We start from the raw sequence: 27299 nt of genomic DNA, 5'->3' as shown, positions 1-27299 counted from the left end.
TGTCCGTCCTTGTAGAATACACATGGAGAGTAGATGTAATAAATACCCGCCTTAAGGTGCCAGACTTTGTTGTGTGGTAACAGTCTCACCTACTGAGTTGTGGGTTCAAGTCCCGTTGACTGCATATCCAGGCTGACACGGCAGTGTAGTACTGAGGGAGTGCTGTAATGTCAGGCACATCATGCTTGGATGAAACGTTAAACCAAGGTTTCAGGTGACCGATATTTATCCCTCAACTTGCACCACTCAAACGTATTATCTGGCCATTATCTCGTTTCTGTTTGTGGGAGCTTGATGTGCACAAATCGGCTGTTGCATTTCCTATATTACAACTTCAAATGTATTTTAGTTGTAAAACACTTTGTGACATCCTGAGGTCTTGAAGGAGGTTGTGTAAATGCAAATCCTTCTTTAAATGTGAAGGAAAACTTGAAGTCTGGTGCAACTACAAACTGGAAGCTATCGCTGACGTACGTGGATTGATGCGTAACCTATTTGTGTGAACTGTCTTTGGGGTGATTTAATTCCGTCAAAGGCAGTATATAAATGCAAGTTTTAATTTAACACCAATATTGGCGGAGGAATGTTGTGCAAACATTTTTCTGCTGGAATCAGAGAACAAGACAGGAACATGCCACTTGAACGTTGAGTCTGCACTATAATCCCACTATCCTCACTTCCCATTCTCTTTGATATTCCTTTTCTTTTCCATGCAATGATCTGAAAGAATCTATGGATCTGGCTTTGACTTGACAACAGCTTAATTTCACCAACAACGATTTCCCAGGATTATGTATTATGGGTATGGTGTGCAATAAAGCCAAAAAAGAATATATTCTCAAATCCAAATGCTGACGGGGCCCTACCTAAGTGGCAGCATCTGTGTTATTTATGGCTTGGAGATTGGCTTCCTGTTCTTTGTTGCACATTCAGTCGAATAAAGCAGTTGTATTTTTGCCCCAGAAGGGAACAGCACTTAGGGCGAATGAATGGAAGCAATTGAATTTTGACTCTGTCTGACTGTGCTGGCAGAGGCTTTGTCAGAGTGTTGTTTATGGTAAGTTATGTGAATATTGCCTTGTTGCTTGAGAAGGGAAGAGCGTGATTAACATTTATGTGGGATTTGTTGTAAACACATCACCCTCTGCACCACTTCACTAGCGAGTAAAGCCCTGCAACAATTTTAATATTTTGTTTTTTTTTTTGGAAGGGAGTAGATTAAATTTGAGTGGTACTCATTTCTCTTACTCCAGTTTACCTTCAGCTTCTCGAGGGAGCTGGTTTGAAATGCATATTGTGTTCAGGGTTGCCAACTCTGGTTGGACGTATTCCTGGAGGTTTCATACCGTAACCTCCCGTGCCTCTACCGTCTTGCCCATACAGCCTGTTCCCCTGCCACTCCCCCTCACCCCGGCATCTTCAATATTCCTTATAAACAAAGGCATTCAAAAAATGAAGAATAATCTTTTTCTTTGGTGCCATTGCTGACCAATCTTTAATTCCAGTGCAATCCTGGTGGGTCGGCAACCTGAACTGTGTTCAGATGGTGTTTGGACCCTCAATACTCAGTGTCTCCCTAGTTACAGGATGGTGAATACAATTGCAGGTAGTGGATATTGTTTGAACGTTTCTTTCATTAAATAAACCCATCGATTAATTTTTTTCAAAAAATGTATGATGTGGTTTGGGCGCATTTTAGCAACAGTCATCCAGTCATTGTGAAAGCTTGCTGGTCTTACAGAGTTAGGAACCTAGGAGAGACAATTATTAAGTTGTGGGTGAACAAGCTGAAATGCAGAACTGTTCAGTGATACTGTGATATTAAAAGCTGGAATAGAAGAGTGGGGATTCAGTCTGTCGTCGCCGTTATAGACATATTTTTAGTGTTATGTTGCTTTTTATTGAAATCAGTGTTTTAGTTGTTTTACAACTCAATTAGGACTGATGGATTGCCTCAGCTTTCTGGCTTATTCATCATACAAGCATAACGGTAAAAGATGTAAAGCTTGAGGAGGGCCTGCAGGTGCACAGATGGTGGGAACACTTCCACTTAACCGGATGGTGGGGGGTTGAGCTGCAAAGCTGCCTGTTACTCGTGCTAACGGAGCACTCATGGCTCCGTGCTGCTTTCAAACCCTCAGCTAGTCCACCAGGAGTAGATGAAGTGTCTTAGCATGATGCAGTATCACAGGGTGGGGAGGAAAACCAGACGCGTTTCCTTGGTGACCGCATTGCTTCGAGGAATTGTGAATGCTGCCAAGGGGGGAGGGAGTTAAACTCGAACATCAGCTACAATTACATAAGTCTGGCTGTTCAGTCTGGATGAGAATTGTCTAAGATAATCGACCAGGCAAAGAGTATACTCCAGGAGCACTACTTTCAGCAACAGCACAAGGCAACCCAGGTTCAGTTGAAGAGAACAACTTGCATTTATATAGCACCTTTCATGACCGTAGGAGGTCCCAAAGTGATTTACAGCCAGTGAAGTACTTTTTGAAGTGTAGTCACATTTGTAATGTAGCAAACGCGTCAGCTAATTTGCATACAGCAAGCTCCCAGAAACAGTCTTTTGGGCCTCCTTATCTCGAGAGACAATGGATACGCGCCTGGAGGTGGTCAGTGGTTTGTGAAGCAGCGCCTGGAGTGGCTATAAAGGCCAATTCTGGAGTGACAGGCTCTTCCACAGGTGCTGCAGAGAAATTTGTTTGTTGGGGCTGTTGGGGCTGTCCCAAAGTGATTTACAGCCAGTGAAGTACTTTTTGAAGTGTAGTCACATTTGTAATGTAGCAAACGCGTCAGCTAATTTGCATACAGCAAGCTCCCAGAAACAGTAATGTGATGATAATCAGATAATCTGATTTTTTTTGTTTTGTGATATTGATTGAGGGATAAATATTCACCAGGACACCCGGGATAACTAAAAGCAAAAGACTGCAGGTGCTGGAAATCTGAAATAAAAAAGAAATGCTGGAAATGCTCGCTCCACAGATGCTGCCAGACCTGCTGAGTATTTCCAGCATTTCTTCTTTTTATTACACCAGGGATAACTCCCCTGGTCATCTTTGAAATAGTTAGTGCCATGGGATCTTTTACATCCACCTGAGGGAACAGCTGAGGCCTTGGTTCGCATCTCATCCGAAAGACGGCCCCTCCGGCAGTGCAGCCCTCCCTCAGTACTGCACTGGAGTGTCAGCCTAGATTTTTGCGGACAAGTCCTGGAGTGGGACTTAACCAACAACCTTCTGACTCAGAGGCAAGAGTGCAATGCACTGACTCCTGGGGGAAAATAGATGGTGAGGTTTTTCTAACTGAAAGAAGGACATCTCGAACGTGGATCAACGTCTCCTGCTACCTTACAAGATCGTTCAACTTCATTCTCTTGGCTTATATCACTCAACTTTAAAACATAGCTGAAACATTGGAGGTAATTTTAACCTCCTTTTGCCCGTCGTGCTGCTGATGGAATGCGGTGGATCGCTGGATTTACACCCTGCTCGATTTTACTGTCGAATTCAATGTGTTTCTTGCCCAGAAAATTACATTAAATTAAATGCCCCCAATTATTAACTTCATAGATGCTCCCTGATTTGCTGAGCACTTCCTGCACATTCTGCTTTCCTTTTAGTGTAGCGAAGGGTAAATTTAGCACGGACTCCGTGAATGATCCCTTTTACACAGAGGGCAACGTACTTAGAAATGGCAAATGAAAATGTTGTCCTTTAATTTGAATAATCAGTTCATTCAAATTGAAATCATGGAATATCACAGCACAGGAGGAGGGCCGTTCGGCCCTTCGACTCTGTGCCGGCTCTTTGAAAGAGCTATCCAATTAGCCCCACTCCCCACTCTTGCCCTTCAAAATTATCCACTTCAATTATTTATTCAATTCCTTTTTGAATCTGCTTCTCGTGTCCTTTTAGGAAGCGCATGGCGGATCTTAACAACTTGCCACTTAACAAAAATTCTCCTCATTTTACATGTGGTTCTTTTGAAGATGATTTGAAATCTGTGTCCTCTGATCACTGACCCTCCTGCCAGTGGGTACAGTTTCTCCCTATGTATCCTATCAAAACTTTTGAACACCCTCTATTAAAATTCCCTTAACATTCTGCACTATAAGGAGAACAATCCCAGCTTCCCGAAGTCTTGCCATGTATTTGAATTCCCTCATCTCTGGTGCCATTTTGGTAAATCTCCCCTGAAATGTGTGGAAAAAGGTCTTGATCTGTTCCGTTACGATTGTTCAATTCCTAATACTGAATAATTGAAACTTGTTCCCAAGCAAAAACCGATTTTGAGTTGACAGGAGTGGACTGTACTTGAATGTTTACTGCAGGTTAACAGGCATCTTGGGACTCGGATGCTGATCAAAAACAGTAGTTGCCAAAATATTTCGTGAAGCGACCGGACTCAAAATATTTCGACATAATCCCTTGATGCCGCTGATGGGTTTAATAAGTGAAACTCTCATCGGGTTTTCTTTCCTGCCAAGATAATGTTTCAGTGGCTACAAAGGGTAGCCTTCATTAGCACTGGAGTGGGAGGTAATTCATGTTAACCAGTGTTGATCCAACTGATGTGTAAGGCGATGATATTGACTTTCTGGTATTTTAACTCTGTGCTGCAGTCATTTTGTTTCTCCCCCCCACAATGTGGGGATTACCAGAAATAGCTGTGCTGACTTTGCGAGTGGGTGAATATGGCTCATTAACAGGATAGGTTGCTGAGAGCTCAGTGTTGTTTTTCCTGGTACGTGGAGATGGTTTAAAAAACCATTGCAAATGACTGAGGGGCTGCTCACTGGCTCTATATAGGTATGATTTGTTCTACCAACCTTCAGAAACAAAGCTTCATTACCCCTCGAGCTACCTTCAGGTCACCCTATATTCAGTCCTGGTGGAACTTTGAAGAGGATAACACGGAGCAGGAGCAGCAGTAGGATATATGGCCTCTCGAGCCTGCTTTGTCATTCAATAAGATCATGGCTGACCTTCCACATCAACTCCAGTTTCCACATACCCCAACTCTCTGCCTAAAGGTCTAGCGATCTCCAGGACTGAGCATCCACAGCCAGAATTTCAAAGATTCACAACTCTGTGAGTGAAGACATTTCTCCTCATCTCAGTCCTAAATGGCCACCCCTTATCCTGAGTTTAACAACCCTACATCGAGACTCTACAGTCAGGGGAAACACTCTCAGCATTTACCCTGTCAAGCCCTTTCAGAATTTATATATTTCAATGAGAATACCTAAACTCCAGAGAGTGTAGGCCCATTCTGCTCGATCTCTCCCCATAGGACAGCCCTTTCATCCCAGGAATCAATCTAGTATTGATCTACTTCATGAAAGGTTCTTTGTGCTGATACTGCCATTCCTGGAGGGTGTTTGAGATCCTTTCAAGGAGCATTTTTGTTCTAAATTTATCTCTGCCAGTTTCCTCCTCCTGAACATTGTCAACACCTCAATGGGGTACGGCCCGCAGTGCTGCTGTCACCTCCAGTACCTCACCCTAAGTGCGAGTGTGACCAGCTATTCGGCCAAAGGTGGTGAGGCAGCACCACTGCCGAATGCTGTTCTCAGTTGATATCCGCACTTTCCAGATAGCAACCCAGAATGCTGGCTGATTGACTTACTTATTTACCCCACTGCGCCCCCACTCCTGCTTCCCTTATCCAGGATAGTGAGACAAACTAGCGAAAACAGCTACCTGCACACAGGCTGGGGATAAAACCTGGGACCTCACTGGCCTTTATGGTTCAGCTATGCTCTAAATAAACTCGTTCAGCCATCCGAGGAGTCAAGGTATTGTCATTCTGGTGAAATATTTCACTGAGCTTCTGTCAGTGAAGGACACAATTAAGTCGTTACATCATCAGCATGGTTCGTGCTCACCATGTAGATCTGAAAAATAACTTTGACCGATATCATCTTACAAATACTTAATCTGTTCATGTTAAATCTTCTGCCTCTTTGACGGACCATGTTTGAAATTAATGGGTCAATGAATTAGTGCTTCCATTAAGACAATGGAGGGTGAAATTTGAGATGAGCTCATTCAGCCAAGGTGCAGTCTGTTGGTTTAGTGGATGCCATGGTAGTATTCAAGGAAAAGTGACCAGCATTAATCCTTCAATGACCACCACCATTAAACACCAAAACTCTGGTCATTGGTCTTGTTACTCTTTGTGGGATCTTGCTGGGTGAAAATTAGATGCCATGTTTCTTGTATTATAGCAGTGGGGTTGCTCTTGAAAAATAATTCATCAGCTTGGAGATACTCGTGCACGCCCTGAGCTAGTGAGGAGATGCTGTAGACATGTATGCTCTTTCCTGAATAATTATTTTGAAGGATTATTATTAAAATAGCACCTGCTCACTCCCCACAACACCGCCATCCGCCACTTGGATATAGTTCCAAGTCAGGATGGTGTGTGGCTTGGAGGGGAACTTGCAGGTGATGGTGTTCCCATGCATTTGCTGCCCTTGTCCCTCTAGGTGGTAGAGGTCATGGGTTTGGAAGGTGCTGTCGAAGGAGCCTCGGTGAGTTGCTGCAGTGCATCTTCTGTATGGTACACGCTGCTGCCACTGTGCATCGATGGTGAAGGGAGTGAATGTTGAAGGTGGTGGATGGGATACTAGTCAAGTGGGCTGCTTTGTCCTGGATGGTGTCAAGCTTCTTGAGTGTTGTTGGAGCTACACCCATCCAGGCAAGTGGAGAGTATTCCATCACACTCCTGACTTGTGTCTTGTAGATGGTGAACGGGCATTGGGGAGACGGGGTGAGTTACTCGCTGCGGAAATCCCAGCCTCTGACCTGCTCTTGTAGCCACAGCATTTATGTGGCTGGTCCAGTTCAGTTTCTGGTCAATGGTAACCCCCAGGATGTTGATAGTGGGAGATTCAGCAATGGTAATGCTGTTGAACATCAAGGGGAGATGGTGAGATTCTCTCTTGTTAGAGATGGTCATTGGCTGGCACTTGTGTGGTGCGAATGTTACTTGCCACTTATCAGCCCAAGCTGGATGTTGTCCAGGTCTTGCTGCATCTGGATACTGGCTGCTTCAGTATCTGAGGAGTTGCAAATGGTGCTGAACATTGTGCAATCATCAACAAACTTCCCCAGTTCTGACCTTATGATGAAGGGAAGGTCATTGATGAAGCAGCTGAAGATGATTGGCTTAGGACACTACCCTGAGGAACTCCTGCTGTGATGTCCTGGGATTGAGATGGTTGACCTCCAACTATCACAACTATCTTCCTTTGTTCCCCTTAAATGGTGAGATTTAGCCACTCAGCCCTCAACCAAACAGTGTTCACGTAAACCAGGAAAGACTGAACAGGCTGGGAATCTTTCTTTAGGAAACAGAAGACTTAGAATCACAGAATAATACAGTGCAGGAGAGGCCCTTCGGCCCATCGAGTCTGCACCAATGCATTAAAACACCTGACCTATCTACCTAATCCCATTTGCCAGCACTTGGCCCATAGCCTTGAATGTTATGACGTGCCAAGTGCTCATCCAGGTATTTTTTAAAGGATGTGAGGCAACCTGCCTCTACCACCCTCCCAGGCAGGGCATTCCAGACCATCACCACCCTCTGGGTAAAAAAAGTTCTTCCTCAATCCCCCTTAAACCTCCCGCCCATCACCTTAAACTTGTGACCCCTCGTAACTGACCCTTCAACTAAGGGGAACAGCTGCTCCCTATCCACCCTGTCCATGCCCCTCATAATCTTGTACACCTCGATCAGGTCACCCCTCAGTCTTCTCTGCTCCAGTGAAAACAACCCAAGCCTATCCAACCTCTCTTCATAGCTTAAATGTTCCATCCCAGGCAACATCCTGGTGAATCGCCTCTGCACCCCCTCCAATGCAATCACATCCTTCCTATAATGTGGTGACCTGAATTGCACACGGTACTCCAGCTGTGGCCTTACCAAAGTTCTGTACAACTCCAACATGACCTCCCTGCTTTTGTAATCTATGTCTCGACTGATAAAGGCAAGTGTCTCATATGCCTTTTTCACCACCCTATTAACCTGCCCTTCTGCCTTCAGAGATCTATGGACAAACACACCAAGGTCCCTTTGTTCCTCGGAACTTCCCAGTGTCAGGCCATTCATTGAATACTTCAGTGTCACATTACTCCTTCCAAAGTGTACCACCTCACACTTTTCAGCATTAAATTCCATCTGCCACTTTTCTGCCCATTTGACCATCCCGTCTATATCTTCCTGTAACCTAAGACACTCAACCTCACTGTTAACCACTTGGCCAATCTTTGTGTCATCCACGAACTTACTGATCCTACCCCCCACATAGTCATCTGTGTCGTTTATATAAATGACAAACAATAGGGGAGCCAGCACAGATCCCTGTGGTATGTCACTGGACACTGGCTTCCTGTCACTAAAACAGCCGTCTGTCATCACTCTCTGTCTCCTACAGCTAAGCCAATTTTGAATCCACTTCATCAAGTTACCTTGTATCCCATGTGCATTTGCTTTCTTGATAAGTCTCCCATGTGGGACCTTGTCAAAGGCTTTGCTGAAATCCATGTAAACTACATCAACTGCACTACCCTCATCTATACACCTGGTCACATGCTCAAAAAATTCAATCAAATTTGTTAGGCATGACCTCTGACAAAGCCATGCTGACTATTCCTAATCAAGTTTTCTCCACCACTGACATGAGACTCACTGGTCTGTAGTTCCCTGGCTTATCTCTACAACCTTTCTTAAATAGTGGGACCACATTAGCTGTTCTCCAGTCCTCTGGCACCTCCCCCGTGGCCAGGTAGGGTGACCTTATAGAGATCCTTCAAATTGTGAAGGAGTTTGATGGGGCAGATGTGGAGAAAATGTTTCCACTTAGACCATAAACTAGGGATCATAAATATAAAATAGTCACTAATAAATCCAATAGGGAATTCAGGAGTAAATTCTTTACCCAGAGAGTGATGAGAATGTGGAACTGGCAAATAGCATAGATGCATTTAAGAGGAAGCTGGATAAGTACATGAGAATACATACACGGGGTAGAGAAGGATAAGCTGATGGGATGGGATATGACGAATTAAGTAAGGTGGGAGGAGGTTCGTGTGAAGCATCAGCACTGGAAAAGATCAGTTGGGCCAAATGGCCTGTTTCTATGTGTAAATTCTATGTAATTCGATGCATTTGAGTGAGCAGATGACCTCAATAATGGGATTAATTAGTCTGTTAATTGAATTATTTTACATTTAATGCTATCTTCTAAGGCATTCGTTACAGCACACTCCTTTTTATAACATATTTTGAGTGCTGTATTGAGAATGGAGCGTATTCCAGTTTTGCTTTGCAGGATTGTGATTACGTGGAGTGTTTAGCACAGAAACAGGCCACTCGGTCCAACTGGTCCATGGCAGTGTTTATGCTTCACATGAGCCGCCTCCCACTCCTCTTCTTCAAACCCTATCAGCTTATCTTTCTGTTCCTTTCTCCCACGTAATTATCCAGCTTCCCCTTAAATGCACCTCTGCTATTCGTCTCAACAACACCAAGCTCCACATCATAACAACTGCCTGGTAAAGAAATTTCTCCCAAATTCCTTATTAGGTTTATTTGTGACTATCTTATGTCTGTAACATCTAGTTTTGGAGAATATCTTCTCTGCTTTCATCAGGGAATCTAATGACACCAATGAAGGGAATGATGACCAAGGGGTTATCAGTGGAAGTCCCAGGCAAGCTACTGTTTTCGGTTGGGCGAGTTGAGACAGTTTCCTCTGGGAAGGGCTGTGGTGGGGCCATGCTTTTGCATTTTGGCTAGGCAGAAGGGAAGAGGGGGATTGGGCACAGTGTTGTCTGAATAAATCCATTAGTGCAGCTCCTTTCTTGTTAATCACTGTAACCTTTCCTGCTGTGATGTCCCTTGGCCCCAAAATATTAGACACTCCAGCTGGAGGAGGACAGATGATGGGAGCTGGTACAGTGTGTGCCATTGTATATCACTGTCCCAACTATGACTTTTTGAGCTGACCCTTACTTGCTGCAGCATTCATTCATTTTTCAGTGCTTTGTGGAGTTACTTGGTCACCACCTTGGTCCCTTTTCTGACACTGCGTCTCGCCCTGGGCAACAGGCATGCAGGGGGTCTGGATCTCTCTCGAGCTGATGGTTGGGCGTTTGTTGTTATAGTCTCAAGTGGGAAGCCTCGCTTGCTACATGCTGATGACACTCTCAGCCTTGTCGATGCCTACTTTTAAAAGGGATCTTGAATTGGAACCTGCAGTCATGAGATGTTAGGCAATGTGTTCTGAATTTAAGCATTGCGTTGTGCAAAAGATCTGAAGGGTCAAAAATCTGAAACACTCCCAATGTGGTAGTAGTGAGTGAACCACGTGAAGTGCCAACTTACAACCGCCTCCGTATACGGAAACCGGTTTTCATCTGTAGTCCGACAGATCAGACATAACTTACATCAGTCTCGATGATGCATATTTAATCCTGAATGTTTTTTTTTTTATCCTCTCTCGAAGATGCTGCTATATGTCTTGCCAATGTAAGGATTATATTATTTTAAAGTGGGCGAAGGATACACTTTACTAAATGGCACTTTACATCCTTTTAACAAAAGTCACGTTGAAAGCAGCTTCTTCACGGAATCCTGTCACACACTATTGCTGTGACCCCAGAGCCATTTCCATTGTCAGCCTTCTCTGTCAACTGATCTGTTTTGCAGGCGTGCCTGCTTTCGACATCAGGGTCATTTAAAACTGAGTGGGGTACATAGGTGTAGGAGGAGGCCATTCAGCCCTTAAAGCCTGTCTCATCATGGCTGATCTGTATCTTGTCCGTCCTTGCCAGTAAATGGAGTTAAGTGGCAGATAAAACTTAATGCAGAGAAGTGCAAAGTGATACATTTTGGTAGGAAGAATGAGGAGAGGCACTTTAAAACAAAGGATATGATTCTAAAGAGAGTCCAGGAACAGAGACCTGGGGGTATTGGTGGATGAATTGTTGACTCTGGCAGGGCAGGTTGAGAAAGTAGTTATGAAGGCGTACAGGATCCTGGGCTTTCTAAATAGAGGCATAGAGTACCAAAGCAAGTAAGTTATGATGAACCCTTATCACTGGTTTGGCCTCCACTGGAATACTGTGTATAATTCTGGGCTCCACCCTTTAGAAAGGATATGAAGTCTTTGAAGAGGGTGTGGAAAAGATTTACAAGAATGGCTCCAGGGGTGAGGGACTTCAATTACATGGATAGGTTGGAGAAGCTGGGCTGTTCTCCTTAGAGAAGAGAAGGTGGAGAGTAGATTTGATAGGAGGGTGTTCAAAATCATGAGAGGTCTAGACAGAGTAGATGGAGAGAAACTGTTCCCATTGGCCATTGACGGACGGGTTGAAAAGCAGAGGACACTGACATAAGGTGAATGGCAAAAGAACTAATGGCAAAATGAGGAAAAACTTCTATACAGAGTGAGTAGTTAGGATTTGGAATGCACTACCTGAGAGTGTGGTGGAGATAGATTCATTCGTAGCTTTCAAGAGGAAATTGGATAAGCATCTGAAGAGAAACAATTTTGCAGGGCTATAGGGAACGGGCAGAGGAGTGGATTAGCTGTGTTGCTCTTGCAAAGGGCCAACATAGAGACAATGGGCAGAATGGCCTCCTGGGCTGTAACCATTCTATGATTCTATAGGAACAGTAGCATGGTGGTATTGTTACTGAACTAGTAATCCACAGGCCTGGACTAATGATCCACAGACATGAATCAGTTAATGAGATAAATCTGAAATAAAAAGCTAGTATTGGTGACCATGAAACTACCAGATTGTTGTAAAATCCCATTTAGTTCACTAATATCCTTTCGGGAAGGAAATCTGTCGTCTTTCCCCAGTCTGGCCTATATGTGACTCCAGACCCACATCAATGTGACTGACTTGTAACTGCCCTCTGAAATGGCCCAACAAGCCACTCAGTTGTCAAGAAGGCAGCTCACCACCACCTTCTCAAGGGCAGTTAGGAATATGCAATAAATTCCGGACTTGCCAGCGCTGCTCGGATCCTGTGAATGAATAACTAAAATATTTGCCTTAGTTTCATATCCCTTGATACTCTTTACAATTGATCACTAGCATCAGCGGCTTTGTGCGGCACAGAATTCCCAGATTTCCGCTGACCTTAGTATGAAGAAGTGCTTCCTGACATCACCTCTGAATGGCCTGCCTCTAATTTTAAGGTTATGCCACCTTGTTCTGGACTCACCCACCAGAGGAAATAGTTTCTCTCTACCTACCCTAGCAACTCCTTGAACGATAAATAACTCAACTAGATCCTTAATTCCTCAATCTTCCTATAAACAAAGGAATACAGCCCTAGTCTATGCAACCTGTCCTCGCAATTTAACCCTTTTATCTCTGGCATCATTCTGATAAATCTGTGCTCCAAACCCAACATATCCTTTCTAAACACAGTTCATAATATAAAGGGAGGATATTTAAACCTATTTATACAATCTACCCGACTTCCTCCTTGTATGACATGTGCTTAAAGACTTTTTGAATCACTCCACTCTTGTAACTCATTGTGTGAGGGGGATGCTTGGATCACTCTTGGGAACCCTTTTCAGGTCTGCACACTTTCAATAGAAGTGTAATTAAGCATGGTGCCAGGAATCAATGTTTGCCACAAGTTAAATATTAAGCCAAATAATGATCCCATTGTCAATAGCTAACCTTTGTAATTACTTTGGGTTTTCAGCTACATTGGCTTGGGAATGTATTTTGTCCCACCTGCATCTCATTTTCCACAAGAGCAGTCCAACTATAATTGTGAGGTGCAGGATGGCAGATTGGTGCCATAATTAATAGTGCTTTCTTTTCAAAAGTGGTGCTTCAAAGCATAGTACAGCAATTTTCATTCAATAATTTGCATCCAAATTAACAGTAAATGTTTAAACAGCGTGTTGGTATTTTTAGATTTTGGAATGGAGTGTTCCTGCCTTGTAACAGGGAGGCTGACCTGGGCTTCTTTGCAGTTGGTTGTCACACGAGGTTGCCACAAATCTGGCTTCCTGAGATCACTCTTCTGCATGCATTTGGGTGCTGGGGAAGGAACAAGTACAGATCCTTAGTGCAAAATGCAAAATACCGCAGGCGCTGGGAATCCGAAATAAGAACAGAAAATGCTGGGAAACACTCAGCAGGTCAGGAAGCCCCTACGGTGAACGAAGCTGAGTTATTGTTTCGAGTCGGTGACCCTTCGTTAATAGTTGAGCAGCTTCTAAGTGAGAGCAGCGAGCAAACATGAGGAGGGAAACAAAGTCAGGGAGGTGAGAAAGGGTTAAAGAGACAAACAGAAATCCTGTTGGACAGTAGAGCAGGTCTTCGCGTTAGGAATTCCTGGAGGTGAGGTGAGTTCAACAAGAAAGCAGAAGCAAACTACTGCCGAGAAATCAGTTTGCTTCACTCTGATCCTCACTAGCAGCAGTGGTCAGTCATCCATACTGCAAATTAAGGATACGTGTTCTTGTCCTTGCCAATTTAAGCATAAAGTCAGCTCAAGCCTGAATTGGGGACAACCAGCATGTTTTTTTGACTAGACAGCAAGCGGACAGTAGTGTTAGAAATTGAATCAATACGGCAAGAAAAGAACTTGCATTTATGTGTCTTATTACTTCCTGAAACATCCCAAGAACTTTATAATAATTACTTTTTTGATGTTAAATTGCTGTGGTTATTTAGGCAAAGCAACAGCCCACACCTGCACACTGGGACCCACAGAGCAAATAAGATGGATCGGCCAGTTAGTCTGTTTTTGATGGTGTTGGTTGATGGCCGGCGGGCTAAGGTGTTTGGAGAACGCTTTGCTCTTTGAATAATACCTTTGGGGTCAGAAGTTTGTGGGTTCAAGCCCCACTCCAGAGATTTCAGCACATAATCTTGTCTGCACCTCAGTGCAGTACTGAGAGAGTGTTACATTGTCTGAGGTGCAGGGCTATAAGGAAAGAGCATTGATTGGATAGCTAGCACAGGCACAATGGGCCGAATGGCCGCCTTCTGTGCTGTATGGTGCTATGTGACTGGAAGGAAAGGCAGACGTTCTAGCCTCAAATGCTTATAAAATTCTGTCACTTCATTGAGTCATTTGAGATAGATCATTGGGACATGGACTGTTTAATAAAAATAACATTGAGTTTCCAAATTGTGACACAGAAAGCAGATAGTCACAAGCCATCATACAGCCTCATAATGCTGATAGACTTTAGAACGCATTCAAGCTTCACCTTGCTCGCATACGACATTGAAACTTTTAAGTTGTGGTCCTTTAGCTGTCCCATATCCTCTCCATCGTCTGTCCATGTGCATTTTATGATTGGGACCTATGAGAAATATGGTGTTAAATATATGCCTGGCTTTCACATACTGGGAATGGCCCAAGTGCGGATGAAGTGCTTCTTGCATATGGTTACTGACAGAAGGTAATGCAGAGCAAGGGCTCCCTCATGGATTGAGTTGCTGGAAATTTACTGAAATACTTGTCATTTGGCAGTGTCTAGCAGTTGGTTAATGATCGGAATGTTTTTCAAATTAGAATAAATATGGAAAAGTCTGTGGTTGTACAAGCACGTTTACCACATGCAAAGCCTTGGTACTTATGATTAGTCAGTTTTGATGCTGTTTAAGATTTTTTTGGGGGGGGGATTTGAAGGTGGACTGGTCAAAACAGGAAGAAAATAATGAGTACTTTAGCTTGCCTGGCTTGTGGCATTGATCATGTTGTCCCCAGACGGCTGTGTGGATTGCTTTGCCTGGTGCTAAACTGTTCTGTTTTCTTTTTTTCTCTCTTACAGGCTTTACTGACCACACAAAACAAGCTGAGAACTCTGGTTCCAAACTTCACCTTCAACCTTGGATTCTCTGGGAAATTCTACCACACAGGTAAAAATAGTTTTAAAAAAAAAGTCCGTTCTACCCTCTTTCGGCTAATGCTTAAAGCTTTCCTCAACCTCTAGTACAGCCAGCCAGTTGCCAGTTCTCCCCCAGATTCTATTGGTGGGGTGTGCAGGCCATGTGAGAAAAACATTCCCTCTGAACAGGATTGGGAGAGAAGAATGAAATACCAAGAAATCTTTGTGCTCCCCCTCCCCCAATCTCCTGCATGAGTTCAAGGACTCAAAGTGTGGGAAATATCTGATGAATACTTACTCCCTCAGGAAAGACATGCATTTATATCAAAGCAAAATACTTCGGATGCTGGAAATCTGGAATAAAAGCAGAAAGTGCTGGAAATACTCAGCAGGTCAGGCAGCATCTGTGGAGAGAAAAACAGAGTTAACGTTTCAGGTCTGTGGCCTTTCATCAGAACTGGCAAAGGTTGGAAATGTAATAGGCTTTGAGCGTGTGAAAGGGGGGCAGGGGAAAGAAGAACAAAAGGGAAGGTGTGTGATAGGACGGAGGGTGGGAGGGATTAAATGACAAGGATGTCATGGAACAAAAGGCAAAGGGAGTGGTAATAGTAAAAGACAAAGCATATGTCCAGAGAGTATTAATGGCAGAATAATGAATAGCTCTGCCCAAAAGCAAAAACATGAAAAACAAGTATAAGACTGGCACATGGCAAAAGAAAAATCAAAACGGGGGTCATGGTCTGAAATTGTTGAACTTAATGTTGAGTCTAAAGGGCTGTAAAGTGCCTCATCGAAAGATGCAGTGCTATTCCTCGAGCATGCATTGAGCTTCACCAGAAGACAGCAGTAGGCCGAGGACAGATATGTGGGCTTGAGAGCAAGGTGGTGAATTAAAATAGCAAGCAGCTGGAAGCCCAGGGCCATGCTTGAGGACTGAGCGGAGATGTTCCACAAAGTGGTCGCCCAATCTGCGCCTGGTCTTCCCAATGTAGAGGCGACCGCATTGTGAGCAGCAAATACAGTATACTAACTTGAAAGAAGTACAAGTAAATCGCTGCTTCACCTGGAAGGAGTGTTTGGGGCCTTGGATGGTGAAAAGAGAGAGAAGGTAAAAGGGCAGGTGTTACACCTCCAGAATTTATGTAGCGTCTTTCATGACCACTGCATGTCTCAAAGAGTTTTACAGCCAGTGAAGTACTTTTGAAGTGTTGTCACTGTTGTAATGTAGGAAAGGTGGCAGCCAATTTGTGCACAGCAAGCTCCCACAAACAGGGAATGTGCTAATGACCAGATTATCGTTTTTCATCTGTTTATCTGGTTACGGCTGGCTGCCGTAGAATGATTACTGCTGGCCGTGCTCACGCTGCAGTTTGTTTGGGTAATAATCCACGCAGAGATTGCGAACCTTCATTCCTTTACGGTTCAATATTGCTGCTGGAGATAAACCAAGGTTTTGACTACCTGAACAAAATGTTCTACTTTGCCATCGCTGGCAGCTTTCCAAGACTGAACAGGATTAACAACCTTATTTAAATTGCACATTAGGAGCGATAGTTTTGAATGCAGCCCACATTTCATGAAAAACTCCAAGCAGCTGCCACAAATAGTAGTCAAGTCTGTATTATTGAATTTTAAAAGCTGTTCCATTCCTTCTTGCCCTAACCAGATTATAATAACATACCAATTAAAAATCTCAATTTGTACTTCACTTGTGGTATCCCACAAGGATCTGCGTTGGGGAGTCAACTATTCACCCGTATTTATTAACAACTTGGATGACGGGATAGAAAACTACATATCCAAATTTGCTGATGACAAAGAGATAGGTGGCATTGTAAGCAGTGTAGATGGAAGCATAAAATTACCAAGAGATATTGATTGCTTAAGTGAATGTTTTTTTAGTGATGTTGATTGAGGGATAAATATTGGCCAGGACGCTGGCGGAGAACTCCCCTGCTCCTTTTCACAATAGTGCTTTGACATCACTTGGGAGGGCAGATGGGACCTCAGTTTCATGCGGAGGACAGCACCCCCAACAGTGCAGCACTCCCTCAGTACTGTACTGTACTGTAGTGTCCTCCTTTGCAGAGCCTGTAACAGTTCAAAAGAGAATTGGATTAATACAATCCCCACTGCGTATAGCGGGCGTGCTTGTGGGGACCTGATTCGCTAGCTATATGTGAAGGCTGGTGTAAGGTAGCAGCATTGAAATTAAAAATGAATTTTAAAAAAATCATTTGCCTAGTGCATGCCCTTTTAATTCCGATTATTTACAATTGCTTAAATTCTCGTACTGTTTTGAGAGGCATTTCTTAATGTTAATTCTTAACCTGAATTGGACCTGCCAGTGACAGAGTCTATGTGTATTTTCTTGGGCTGCAGCACTGAGGTTTATGTAGATGATGTTTACACTTCGCTTCATCCGAACCCATTTCCATAAATTCAGCTGAAAGGAAAGATTCCTGCATTTATATAGCGCCTTGTCACATTGTCAGGAAGTCTCAGAGACAGTGGATTTGCTTGGGTCCAGGCTCATATCTGGACTATTTCACAAGAAATGGAAGCCAATGGGAAGTGATCTGTCTCAATAAAACTCTTTTAGCACTTTCAGTGCAGCCTAATTCGGCACAGACTATGAGTAAGTGCAGCTGTTTCTGTCTGAAATAGACAGAGTTCGTATGGTGCCATAACTGGCAACTTTGAAACGGTTGTTAATCAAAATGGATAATGATTATCGTTTTTCTCTCAATATCAGCAACGGCCCATTTTAAACGTGGACAGTTTAAGTGGTGAGTATTCTATTTGTGATGGAAGAATATAAAAAGATATGGCAAAGGGCAGGGAAATGGGGTTAAAGTTGATTAAGGTTTTGGGTCATGTTCCCTGAAATTTAGAAGTTTTGACTGGTTTTCAAAATATTAAGGGGAGCTGATAGTGTGGATAGAGAGAAACTATTTCTGCTGGTTGGCAAGTCTAGGATTAGGGGACGTAGCCTAAAACTTAGAGCCAGACCTTTCAGGAGTGAAGTTAGGAAACACTTCTTAATGCAAATGGTGGTAAAAGGTTGGAACTCTCATCCGCAAATAACAGTCGGTGCTAGATTAATCGTTAATTTTAAATCTGAGATTGATGGATTTTTGTTAAGATACATAGAAACATAGAAAATAGGAGCAGGAGTAGGCCATTCAGCCCTTCGAGCTTGCTTTGCCATTCATTATGATCATGGCTGATCATCCAACTCAGTAGCCTGTTCCCGCTTTCGCCCCATATCCTTTGATCCCTTTAGACCCAAGAGCTATATCTAACTCCTTCTTGAAAACATACAATGTTTTGGCCTCAACTGCTTTCTCTGGTAGCGAATTCCACAGGCTCACCACTCTCTGGGTTAAGAAATTTCTCCTCATCTCAGTCCTGAAAGGTTTACCCCACATCCTTAGACTATGACCCCTGGTTCTGGACTCCCCCATCATCGAGAACATCCTTCCTGCATCTACCCTGTCAAGTCCTGTTAGAATTTTATAGGTTTCTATGAGATCCCCCCCCTCACTCTTCGGAACTCCAGCGAATATAATTCTATCTGACTCAATCTCTCCTCATACGTCAGTCCCGCCATCCCAGAAATCAGTCTGGTAAACCTTCGCTGCACTCCCTCTATAGCAAGAACATCCTTCCTCAGATAAGGAGACCAAAACTGCACACAATATTCCAGGTGTGGCCTCACCAAGGCCCTGTATAATTGCAGCAAGACATCCCTGCTCCTGCACTCGAATCCTCTCGCTATGAAGGCCAACATACCATTTGCCTTTTTTACAAAATTTTTACAAATTTTTAACAAAATTCGTAAAGGGATATGGGCCAAAGGCAGGTATATGGATTTAGGTCACAGGTCAGCTATGATTTCATTGAATAGCAGAACGGGCTCAACGGGCTAGAATGCTCCAGCTGAAGGGTGAGCTCAGGCCCAGACACACTATATGGATTTCCACCACCTTCTTTGCTGTAAGATCTGAACTTCCCAGGTGGAGGAGGAAGTGGGTGTCGCTGCCAGCAAAAAGATAAAAGGGAGAGGCTAGGAGAGTAATTTTAATGAGGCCTCTGGATTCCTGTAAGTAAACCTGGTTATGACAGTGCAGTCATGCTGCTTCCCTGAATAATTGACCCTGAGTCACTTTTAATCTTAATTGATGAATGCAGCAGACTCTGACTGTAGGAGCCAAGTAACAAGGTCGTTAGAGACTGCAGAGTGTTTGTATGTCTAGCAGATGGCAGGTTCACATTAGCTGGGGAATGCCGTCTTGGAGGTGAGGGATGAGAGAAACGGCAATGGGCAGACTAGAAAAATATGTCCGAAAGTAAGGAAGAAGCAGGGCTGACAGATGGGGAAAATGTCACAGTTGATATGCGGCTTGCAAATGATTTAGGAAACTGGGAATCCAAAGCTGCCTTGCATACGGTTTCAATTTGCAGGTTTCGATAGTTGCAGGTCAGGGTTTGTGAGTTGTGTGATCCAACGAATGTTGCCAAATAGAAATGATCATTTTGCCTGAGAGAAGTGTATGTTGCATGTTTTAAGGATTGTATGATAAACAGAATTTGTTGGATTACGTGCTGACTTTAAGATATGGTCAAGATAGAATGCTGGTGGAGGATTGAGTAAATGAAGCTCCTAATTCGTATGTTCGTACGTATAAGCAAGGGGGTGGAAAGTTATCGAGGGTAGGTGGAAATGTGGAGTAATTAGTTCAGCCATGAACTTATTGAATAGCGGAGCAGGCCGAGTGGCCTGCTCCTGCTCCTAGTTCGTAATACGGTGGCATTGGATCAACACTGCTGTTGGCTTGTTCTGCCCAGTGGCACAACTTTTCCATGGCTTTACTGTGGAGATGGAAGGAAATCACCAGTCAACATCACTCAGGTCATGTCACTAACACCTACTCCCACCCTGACTTCTCTGTCCTCAAATCTCCCACACTGTTCCAATAAAGCTCAACAGAAACACGAGGTACAGTGCCTTGTCTTATGATTAGGTGCCTCACAGCCTTCCAAACTCAACGTCGAATTCAACAATTTCAGATCATAATCACTGCTCCTGTTTTTTTCAGACAGCAGCTGCTGGTAATGATTCAGTTGTTATTTACACCTCTTCTAGACCCATCTGTTGTTTCTTTACCTGTCCCATTGCCCTGCACCATTGTCCCAAAACCCCTCTCTTTTCCACCCTATCACAGATCAACAAAGAACACTACAGCACAGGAACAGGCCATTTGGCCCTCCAAGCCTGCACCGATCTTGATGCCTGCCTAACCTAAAACCTTCTGCACTTGCGGGGACCGTATCCCTCTATTCCCATCCTATTCATGTATTTGTCAAGATGCCTCTTAAACGTCGCTATCGTACTTGCTTCCACCACCTCCCCCGGCAGCAAGTTCCAGGCACTCACCACCCTCTGTGTGAAGAACTTGCCTCGCACATCCCCTCTAAACTTTGCTCCTCTCACCTTAAACCTATGTCCCCCTAAATCTTCCCATTTGTTCTTTTTCTCCCCTTCCATCTTTCCCTGCCTCTATTTGCTTCAAACCTGTTGTGTCTCTAACCTTTCCCAGTTCTGATGAAAGTTCAGCTACCTGAAACGTTAACTCTGTCTCTTGCTCCATAGATGCTACCAGAACTGCTGAGTGTTTCCAGCATTTTGTGTTTTCATTTCACTGTTACACAAGACCTTCTGTAAATTGAAGCTTGTTTTGATTTTGATGCAGCTGTACAGAGTATAAATGCTCCTTTTATATTTTAGCTGTTGTAGATGGGATGGTGGAAAGTGTCTTGGCATGTGGTTCAGCTTTTCTCATGTTTGTTCCTTTGTAGTATTCTGTCATCTCTGAGTGTGAACTGTAGTCGTGACATTTCAGTAACAGAATACAACAGGCTGCATTCTTAATGGGTTGCTAGTGGGAATAACGTAGGAGGGGTCTAGGGCATCGAATTCACAGCACCGAAACAAGTCATTCAGCCCAACCCCTCCATGCCAGCATTTATACTTCACGCAACACCTCCCACCCTTCTTCATCTTGACCTTTCAGCACATCCCTTCATTCCTTTCTCCCTTATGTGTTTATCAAGCTTCCCCTTAAATACATCCAGACGACTCACCTCAGCTACTTGTGGTAGCGAGTTCCACGTTCTCACCACTCTCTGGGTAACGACGTTTCTCAATTCTCTATTGGATTTATTGAGACTATTTTATATTTATATCTTATATTTATGGCCCCTAGTTTTGGACTCTGCCATACAGAATGAGAAAAGAAACACTTGCAATTATAGCACAATAAAAAAAAGACTGACTTGCATTTATATAGTGCCTTTCACGACCTGCGGATGTTCCAAAGCATTTTACAGCCAATGACGTACTTTTTAAAAGTGTAGTGTCTGTTGTGATGTAGGAAATGCAACAGCCTATTTGTGCACAGCAAGCTCCCACAAACCGCAATGAAATAAATTGCCACACTATCTGTTGGTTGCAGGATAACTGTTGCCAACTAAATCAAGATGTCACTTAGAGATGGCCCGTGGTATGTGATAAATCATTTAGGTTGTCCATTCTTCCCAGATTGCTTAAGCTTTTGTTGTGAAATATTAATTTTGAGGAATACTGTGCAACCTTTTCTGTGTGAACGCTTCCTTGGAAATCAGGACAGGAGAGCAGAATAGGAAAAATAGGTTTTGGTACCTAATTGTGGCTTCCATGGAAATGACAGATGGTTGACAGTCTACTTACTGTCATGTCCATGCAAAAGCTCATCATCTTTACTCTCCTGGGAGTTACAGCTCAGGAGAAAGATGGAATGAGTATTCCTTGAGCACGTGTCTCTAACACATGCTTTGTTCGTAATACGGTTGTTGAACTGAGCAGAGCAATCAAAGGATTTCATGTGTGACTTGGGTACTCTGCCTACTTAAACTGCACACCCCAGCAACGCAATTATAAATTTCATTCTTGCAAGTTTTGGCTGAAGAGAGCATTTTACTATTTGGAGCTTTTACGTATCACGGTACATCAGTTAGTCAACACAGCTTTCTGAGACGTTGAAATAAGCTTTCAGTTTGCACAGAGACACCTGGAATTGCTGAATACCATCCCGAAAACATCAACCAGAAGCCTGGAATCCCATGTAATAAAAATGGGATTTGACTTCTTCAGCCACTGTGAGCCTGTGGCCCGAGTGATGAGTTATGAGCATCTCGCAAATTGCGTTTTGGCTTAAGTCTGTGATTTCTCTCATATATTGTGTTGACATCAATACACTAAAGAAGCTCAGTGCTTAAACCAGCAGTAACGTCAAATTGAAGAGAGGATCAAGATTTTTGTAACCGGCTGTGCTGTTGATCATTTTACGCCGGGTAGGAATTTACCTCCGAGAGAAGAATGGGAAATACAGAATGTGTGGATTTTGACTTCTAACCCAAGCCTAATAGTTTCCCAAAACCTTTTCTGCTGGGATATTGCAAGATGTATTTGCTGTGGCAGTGTTTGGCTTTGCACAACTGTAGGAATTTAATACCAAAATGCTGAGGATCCTGGAAATCTGAAATAAAACAGAAAATGCTGCAAACACTCAGCAGGTCAATCAGCATGGGTGGAGAGAGAAACAGTTAATGTTTCAGGCTGATGACCTTTCATCAGAACTGGAAAAAGTTGGAGATGTGACAGGTTTTGAGCGAGTACAGAGGCAGGGGAAGGAGGGAGTGAGGAAGAACGAAAGGGAAGGTCTAATAAGGTGGAAGGCAGGAGAGATTCAGTGACAAAAGGGATGATGGTGCAAGGCAAAAGGAGGTGGTAAAGGGGCAAGTAAAGAAACAAAAGATGGCTGTAGAGGAGGTGTAAATAGGAATAGCAGAATCAACGCCAACAGGTGCTACTGCCCCAAAAATGGGGCGGAATTTAATGACTTTCACATCTGTGTAAGGAAAATTTACCAATACAAAAACAAGAAATGCTGGAATCACTCAGCAGGTCTGGCAGCATCTGTGGAAAGAGAAGCAGAGTTAACGTTTCGGGTCAGTGACCCTTCTTCGGGCTTTGAAAATGAGGGTGAGAATTTTAAATTTGAGGTTCCGAAAAAGGGTCACTGACCCGAAACGTTGACTCTGCTTCTCTTTCCACAGATGCTGCCAGACCTGCTGAGTGATTCCAGTATTTCTTGTTTTTGTTTCAGATTTCCAGCATCCGCAGTATTTTGCTTTTATTTTAATATTTACCAATAGTTAGCTTTGGTTGAGTTTGAAACCTGTTTGAGTTTCCTTATGTGGCTCAATGCCAAATTTGATTTTATTAATCATTCTTGTGAAGCACCTTGGGACGTTTTACCACTTTAAAGGTGCTATATAAATGCAAGTTGTTGTTGGAACGTGTCAGATGGGGAAAGGTAGCAAGTGAAGACTGGAGTGAATGGCTGGCAAAGGCAAAACGTGGACAAAGTTTTTTTTTAAAAGTTAAGAGACGGGAAATGAAAGGCGATAAGAGAATGAAAGGAAAGTGTAGAGCAGGAAGATGAAAAGCAGTTTGAAGCCAGATAAGGCACAATATGAGCGATTGAAAAGAGATGAATAGGAGTCAGCTGAATGGTGACCTTGGGCTTGAATGGAGCTAAACCTGGATTAAGCCACTACTCTATGGGAATCCCTTGGGTATCTGCATAGTGCAGGTTTCATTGCATGAAATAAGTTGTAACCTGATCCAGAACTAGATTTGTGGAACAACAAGGCTAAACTCTGTCTCTTTGTGCATTAGATAGAAACCAAACCAGCCTGTTGAGTTTTAGCTGAGGTTGCGTGACTCCACAGCTATTAAGTACCTCATGTGCACTAGCCGTGCGCTTAGAAGGCAAGTCATGGAGCAAAGTTATTGAGGTTTTCAGAAGATAGGTTTACAGAAGTAAAGGAAGATCACAAAGATAATTCCTGATGAGGCAAGCCATTTGTCACATGTAATGTATCCTTCTATAGCAACCTTCATTTCTGCGGCCGCTCCTCACAGCATTCAAATGCTTCTTGAATGATGAGACTTTTGCCTCCATGAGCCTACAGTTTCAGTTTTAGTCATAGTGTGCATGTGCAGAAGGAGCTGGAGAAGGTTAGTGAGATAGGGAAGGGGCGAGGCCGTGGAGGGCTTTGAAAATGAGGATGAGAATTTTAAATTTGAGGCATTGTCGGACCGGGAGCCAGTGTAGGTCAGTGAGCACAGGGGTGATGGGTGAACGGGACCTGGTGGGAGGTAGGATTCTGACAGCAGAGTTTTGGATGAGCTCAAGTTTATGGAGGGTGGAATATGGGAGGCCAGCTAGGAGAGCATTGGAATGGTCAAGTTAGAAGGTAACAAAGGCATGGATGTGGATTTCAGCAGCAGATGAGCTGAGGCAGGGCAGAAACAGGCCACGCGACAGAGATGGAAATTTGGTGTGAACATATTTGAGTTTGCAGGCAACCCATAGTAATTCCTGACTCCAGTGTTGTCAGAGGCTCCCAGGCAGTAGTGGTCTATTGTCCTCTCTAGAGCTATATAGTTCGTGAGTCCCATCCACAAAAAGTAGAGGTTAAAGATCAGAGTCTGTAGTCCTCCCGGTTTGTTGCATTGCACCTTACTGTATTTGTATGTGGACAGGAAACCAGACTTACTAGCCTAAACTTTCATCAGTCCTTTTCTTAGCAGCATATTGGTCCAAAAAGCAAGCTTCAGATTGTTTAAACCTTGTAGGCTAAGCACTAATTCTTCTTGTAAGGGATTAGACTGTAAACTCGAGCGACATTTCAAAATTCATCATAGAACATGTAGATAGATGTTTACACAATTTACTACATAATTCCAGTTCCTCTTTACATTAGGTAGTGTGCGCAAATTTGACAGTTCACAGAAATGCAGGCACACCCCAGTCAATCTTAAAAGGCTCACAGTCGATCCAGATAATAAACAGTACACACAACAGACGACTGAGTTAGTTTGCCCAGTGAGTAACAGAACCACTAGGTCCTGAAACATTCCTGTTTTGACCCCCCACCCACTGCATGTCTGTACTGATCACAGGTATTGGGGTTCCAACCTTTGTCATCAGCTGGAACTCGACCCTGTATACATCAGCTAAGGACATGTTTGGGCTCAGCTGTGATGCACTCGGTGGTCAAATAGCCTGCTGACTCTCCCTGGTGAGACTCGCGTACAAATAACAGTTACATGGAACTGCTGGCCATGGAATGGTACAGGAGAAACGATTCCCTTGAGTTTTCAGTGAGGGTGCACGAGTTATTAGATTAGATTAGAGATACAGCACTGAAACAGGCCCTTCGGCCCACTGAGTCTGTGCCGAACATCAACCACCCATTTATACTAATCCTACACTAATCCCATATTCCTACCAAACATCCCCACCTGTCCCTATATTTCCCTACCACCTACCTATACTAGTGACAATTTATAATGGCCAATTTACCTATCAACCTGCAAGTCTTTTGGCTTGTGGGAGGAAACCGGCGCACCCGGAGAAAACCCACGCAGACACAGGGAGAACTTGCAAACTCCACACAGGCAGTACCCGGAATCGAACGCGGGTCCCTGGAGCTGTGAGGCTGCGGTGCTAACCACTGCGCCACTGTGCCGCCCACTGTGTTGTTTAAAATAGGAAAAGACTGAGTTATTGTAAAACTCAACTACTTCAGTGTCAAGAAGTTACAGCTGATGTTGAATTGAAGCAGCTCAGAAGGCAAATTGGGTAAGGGGTGGTGAGATCGGAGTAGTTAGCTCCAGTCAAAGACCTATCACTGGCACAGGCAAGATCGATGCATTTTTGCAATCTTAAGGGAATCGAGGGATATGGGGATCAGGCAGAAATGTGAAGTTGATGTGCATGATCATCCATGATCTTATTGAATGGCGGAGCAGGCTCAAGGAGCCAAATGGCCTAATCCTGCTCCTATTCAGAACTGGTCACTGCATTACAGGAAGGATGTGGTCGCGCTTGAGAGGGTACAGAGGAGATCTACAAGGATTTTGTCGAGAATGGAGAATTTTGGCTGAGACTGGATAGGCTACGGGTTTCTTTGGGCAGTGGAGGCTGAGGGGAAATTTAATTGAGGTGCATAAGATTATGAGGAGCCTAGGTAGAGTGGATAGGAAGATTCTCTTAACAGAGAGATCAGTAACCAGGGGGAATAGATTTAAAGTAATTGGCAGAAGGATTAGAGGGATTTGAGGAGAAATATCTTCACCCAGAATGTGATGGGGATCTAGAACTCACTGCCTGAAAGAGTTGTGGAGGCAGAAACCCTCATTGCATTTAAGAAGTACTTGGATGTGCACTTGAAGTGTCGTAACCTATAGGGCTACAGACCGAGAGCTGGAAAGTGGGGTGAAGCTGGATTTCAGCTGGCACAGGCATTATGGGCCGAATGGCTTCCTTCTGTACTGTAAAGTTTCTATGTTATGATGCTTGTATTAAGGTGAGATGAACGGCCGCCTCCTGTGCTGCAAATTTATGTGCGGCTGGGTTTTGTCATTGCCTTTCTTCCAGTCTTCGACAGTACGCCATTGTGTCATGCGAGCTGTAAGACAATGAAGTCCGAGGCTCCATATCTCGGGAGACGCAGACTTCCCGTTCTGACACAGGTTATTTATCCTCCTTCACCTCCCCCCCCCCCCCCCCCCCCCCCCCAAACAAATGATAATTGAGTTGAAATACCAGTTAATCAGATTTTGTTTGTGTTGGTTGAGGAATGAATGTTTGCCAGAAGACAGGAGAACTTTCTGCTGCACTTCAAATAGTACCATGGTTTTTTTTTAAATTTCCACTTGGACAGGCAAACGGACCTTGGTTTACTATCTCATTGACAGATGGCCTTTCTGACAGTGCAGTACTCCCTCAGTACTGCCCTAGGGTGACAACAGTAGCTACAAAAAGCCATTTGGAATTTTAAAAAAACTTGTGTGCTTTCAAATATGCTTATGGATTGAAATGGTGAAAGCTTTTTAAAGGTCCCAGTATGACTCATACTTTAATCTGAAAAAAAAAATAAGTCCCAGGTTCCTGTTTACGCTCAGCAATTTTTAAAAAAGTGCTTAGCAACAAAACAATTTGCCTCTGTGAAGAAAAAGCAACATTGTGGGTTTTAAGATGTTTTGCTTCTGAGGTGCCTTTCATTGAGTCCACAGGCAGCCTCAGGTTACCCTCTATTGTCTCTGATGTGGTTGACAAGCAAGTAATGCTCACCAGTTGCTTACAAAGCTGCCTCTGTGAAGAGAAAATGTTAAATCAAGTATACGAACCCCTCGTCACTTTTAATAAGAGTAACAACTTGCATTTATATAGCACCTTTAACGTAATAATACATCCCAAGGCACTTCACAGGAGCATTATGA

At 43.6% G+C, this 27299-nt stretch overlaps 1 protein-coding gene across 12 annotated transcripts in view; it reads left to right on the top strand.

The window, feature by feature from the left end:
- The window catches only part of ndst2a (N-deacetylase/N-sulfotransferase (heparan glucosaminyl) 2a), a 480630-nt gene that overhangs the window by 389393 nt on the left and 63938 nt on the right, over positions 1-27299 (top strand). For all 12 annotated transcript variants that reach the window (XM_068020521.1, XM_068020523.1, XM_068020517.1 and 9 more), the window contains one exon: positions 14843-14930. In XM_068020521.1, coding sequence (XP_067876622.1) covers positions 14843-14930 — 88 coding nt within the window. The remainder of the gene's footprint in view (positions 1-14842; positions 14931-27299) is intronic.

Source organism: Heterodontus francisci, chromosome 42 (genome assembly GCF_036365525.1).
Source record: "Heterodontus francisci isolate sHetFra1 chromosome 42, sHetFra1.hap1, whole genome shotgun sequence".
In the NCBI taxonomy this organism is placed as follows: domain Eukaryota; kingdom Metazoa; phylum Chordata; class Chondrichthyes; order Heterodontiformes; family Heterodontidae; genus Heterodontus; species Heterodontus francisci.
The sequence above is the reverse complement of the archived record's forward strand: the minus strand, read 5'-3'. Positions and strand labels throughout refer to the sequence as shown.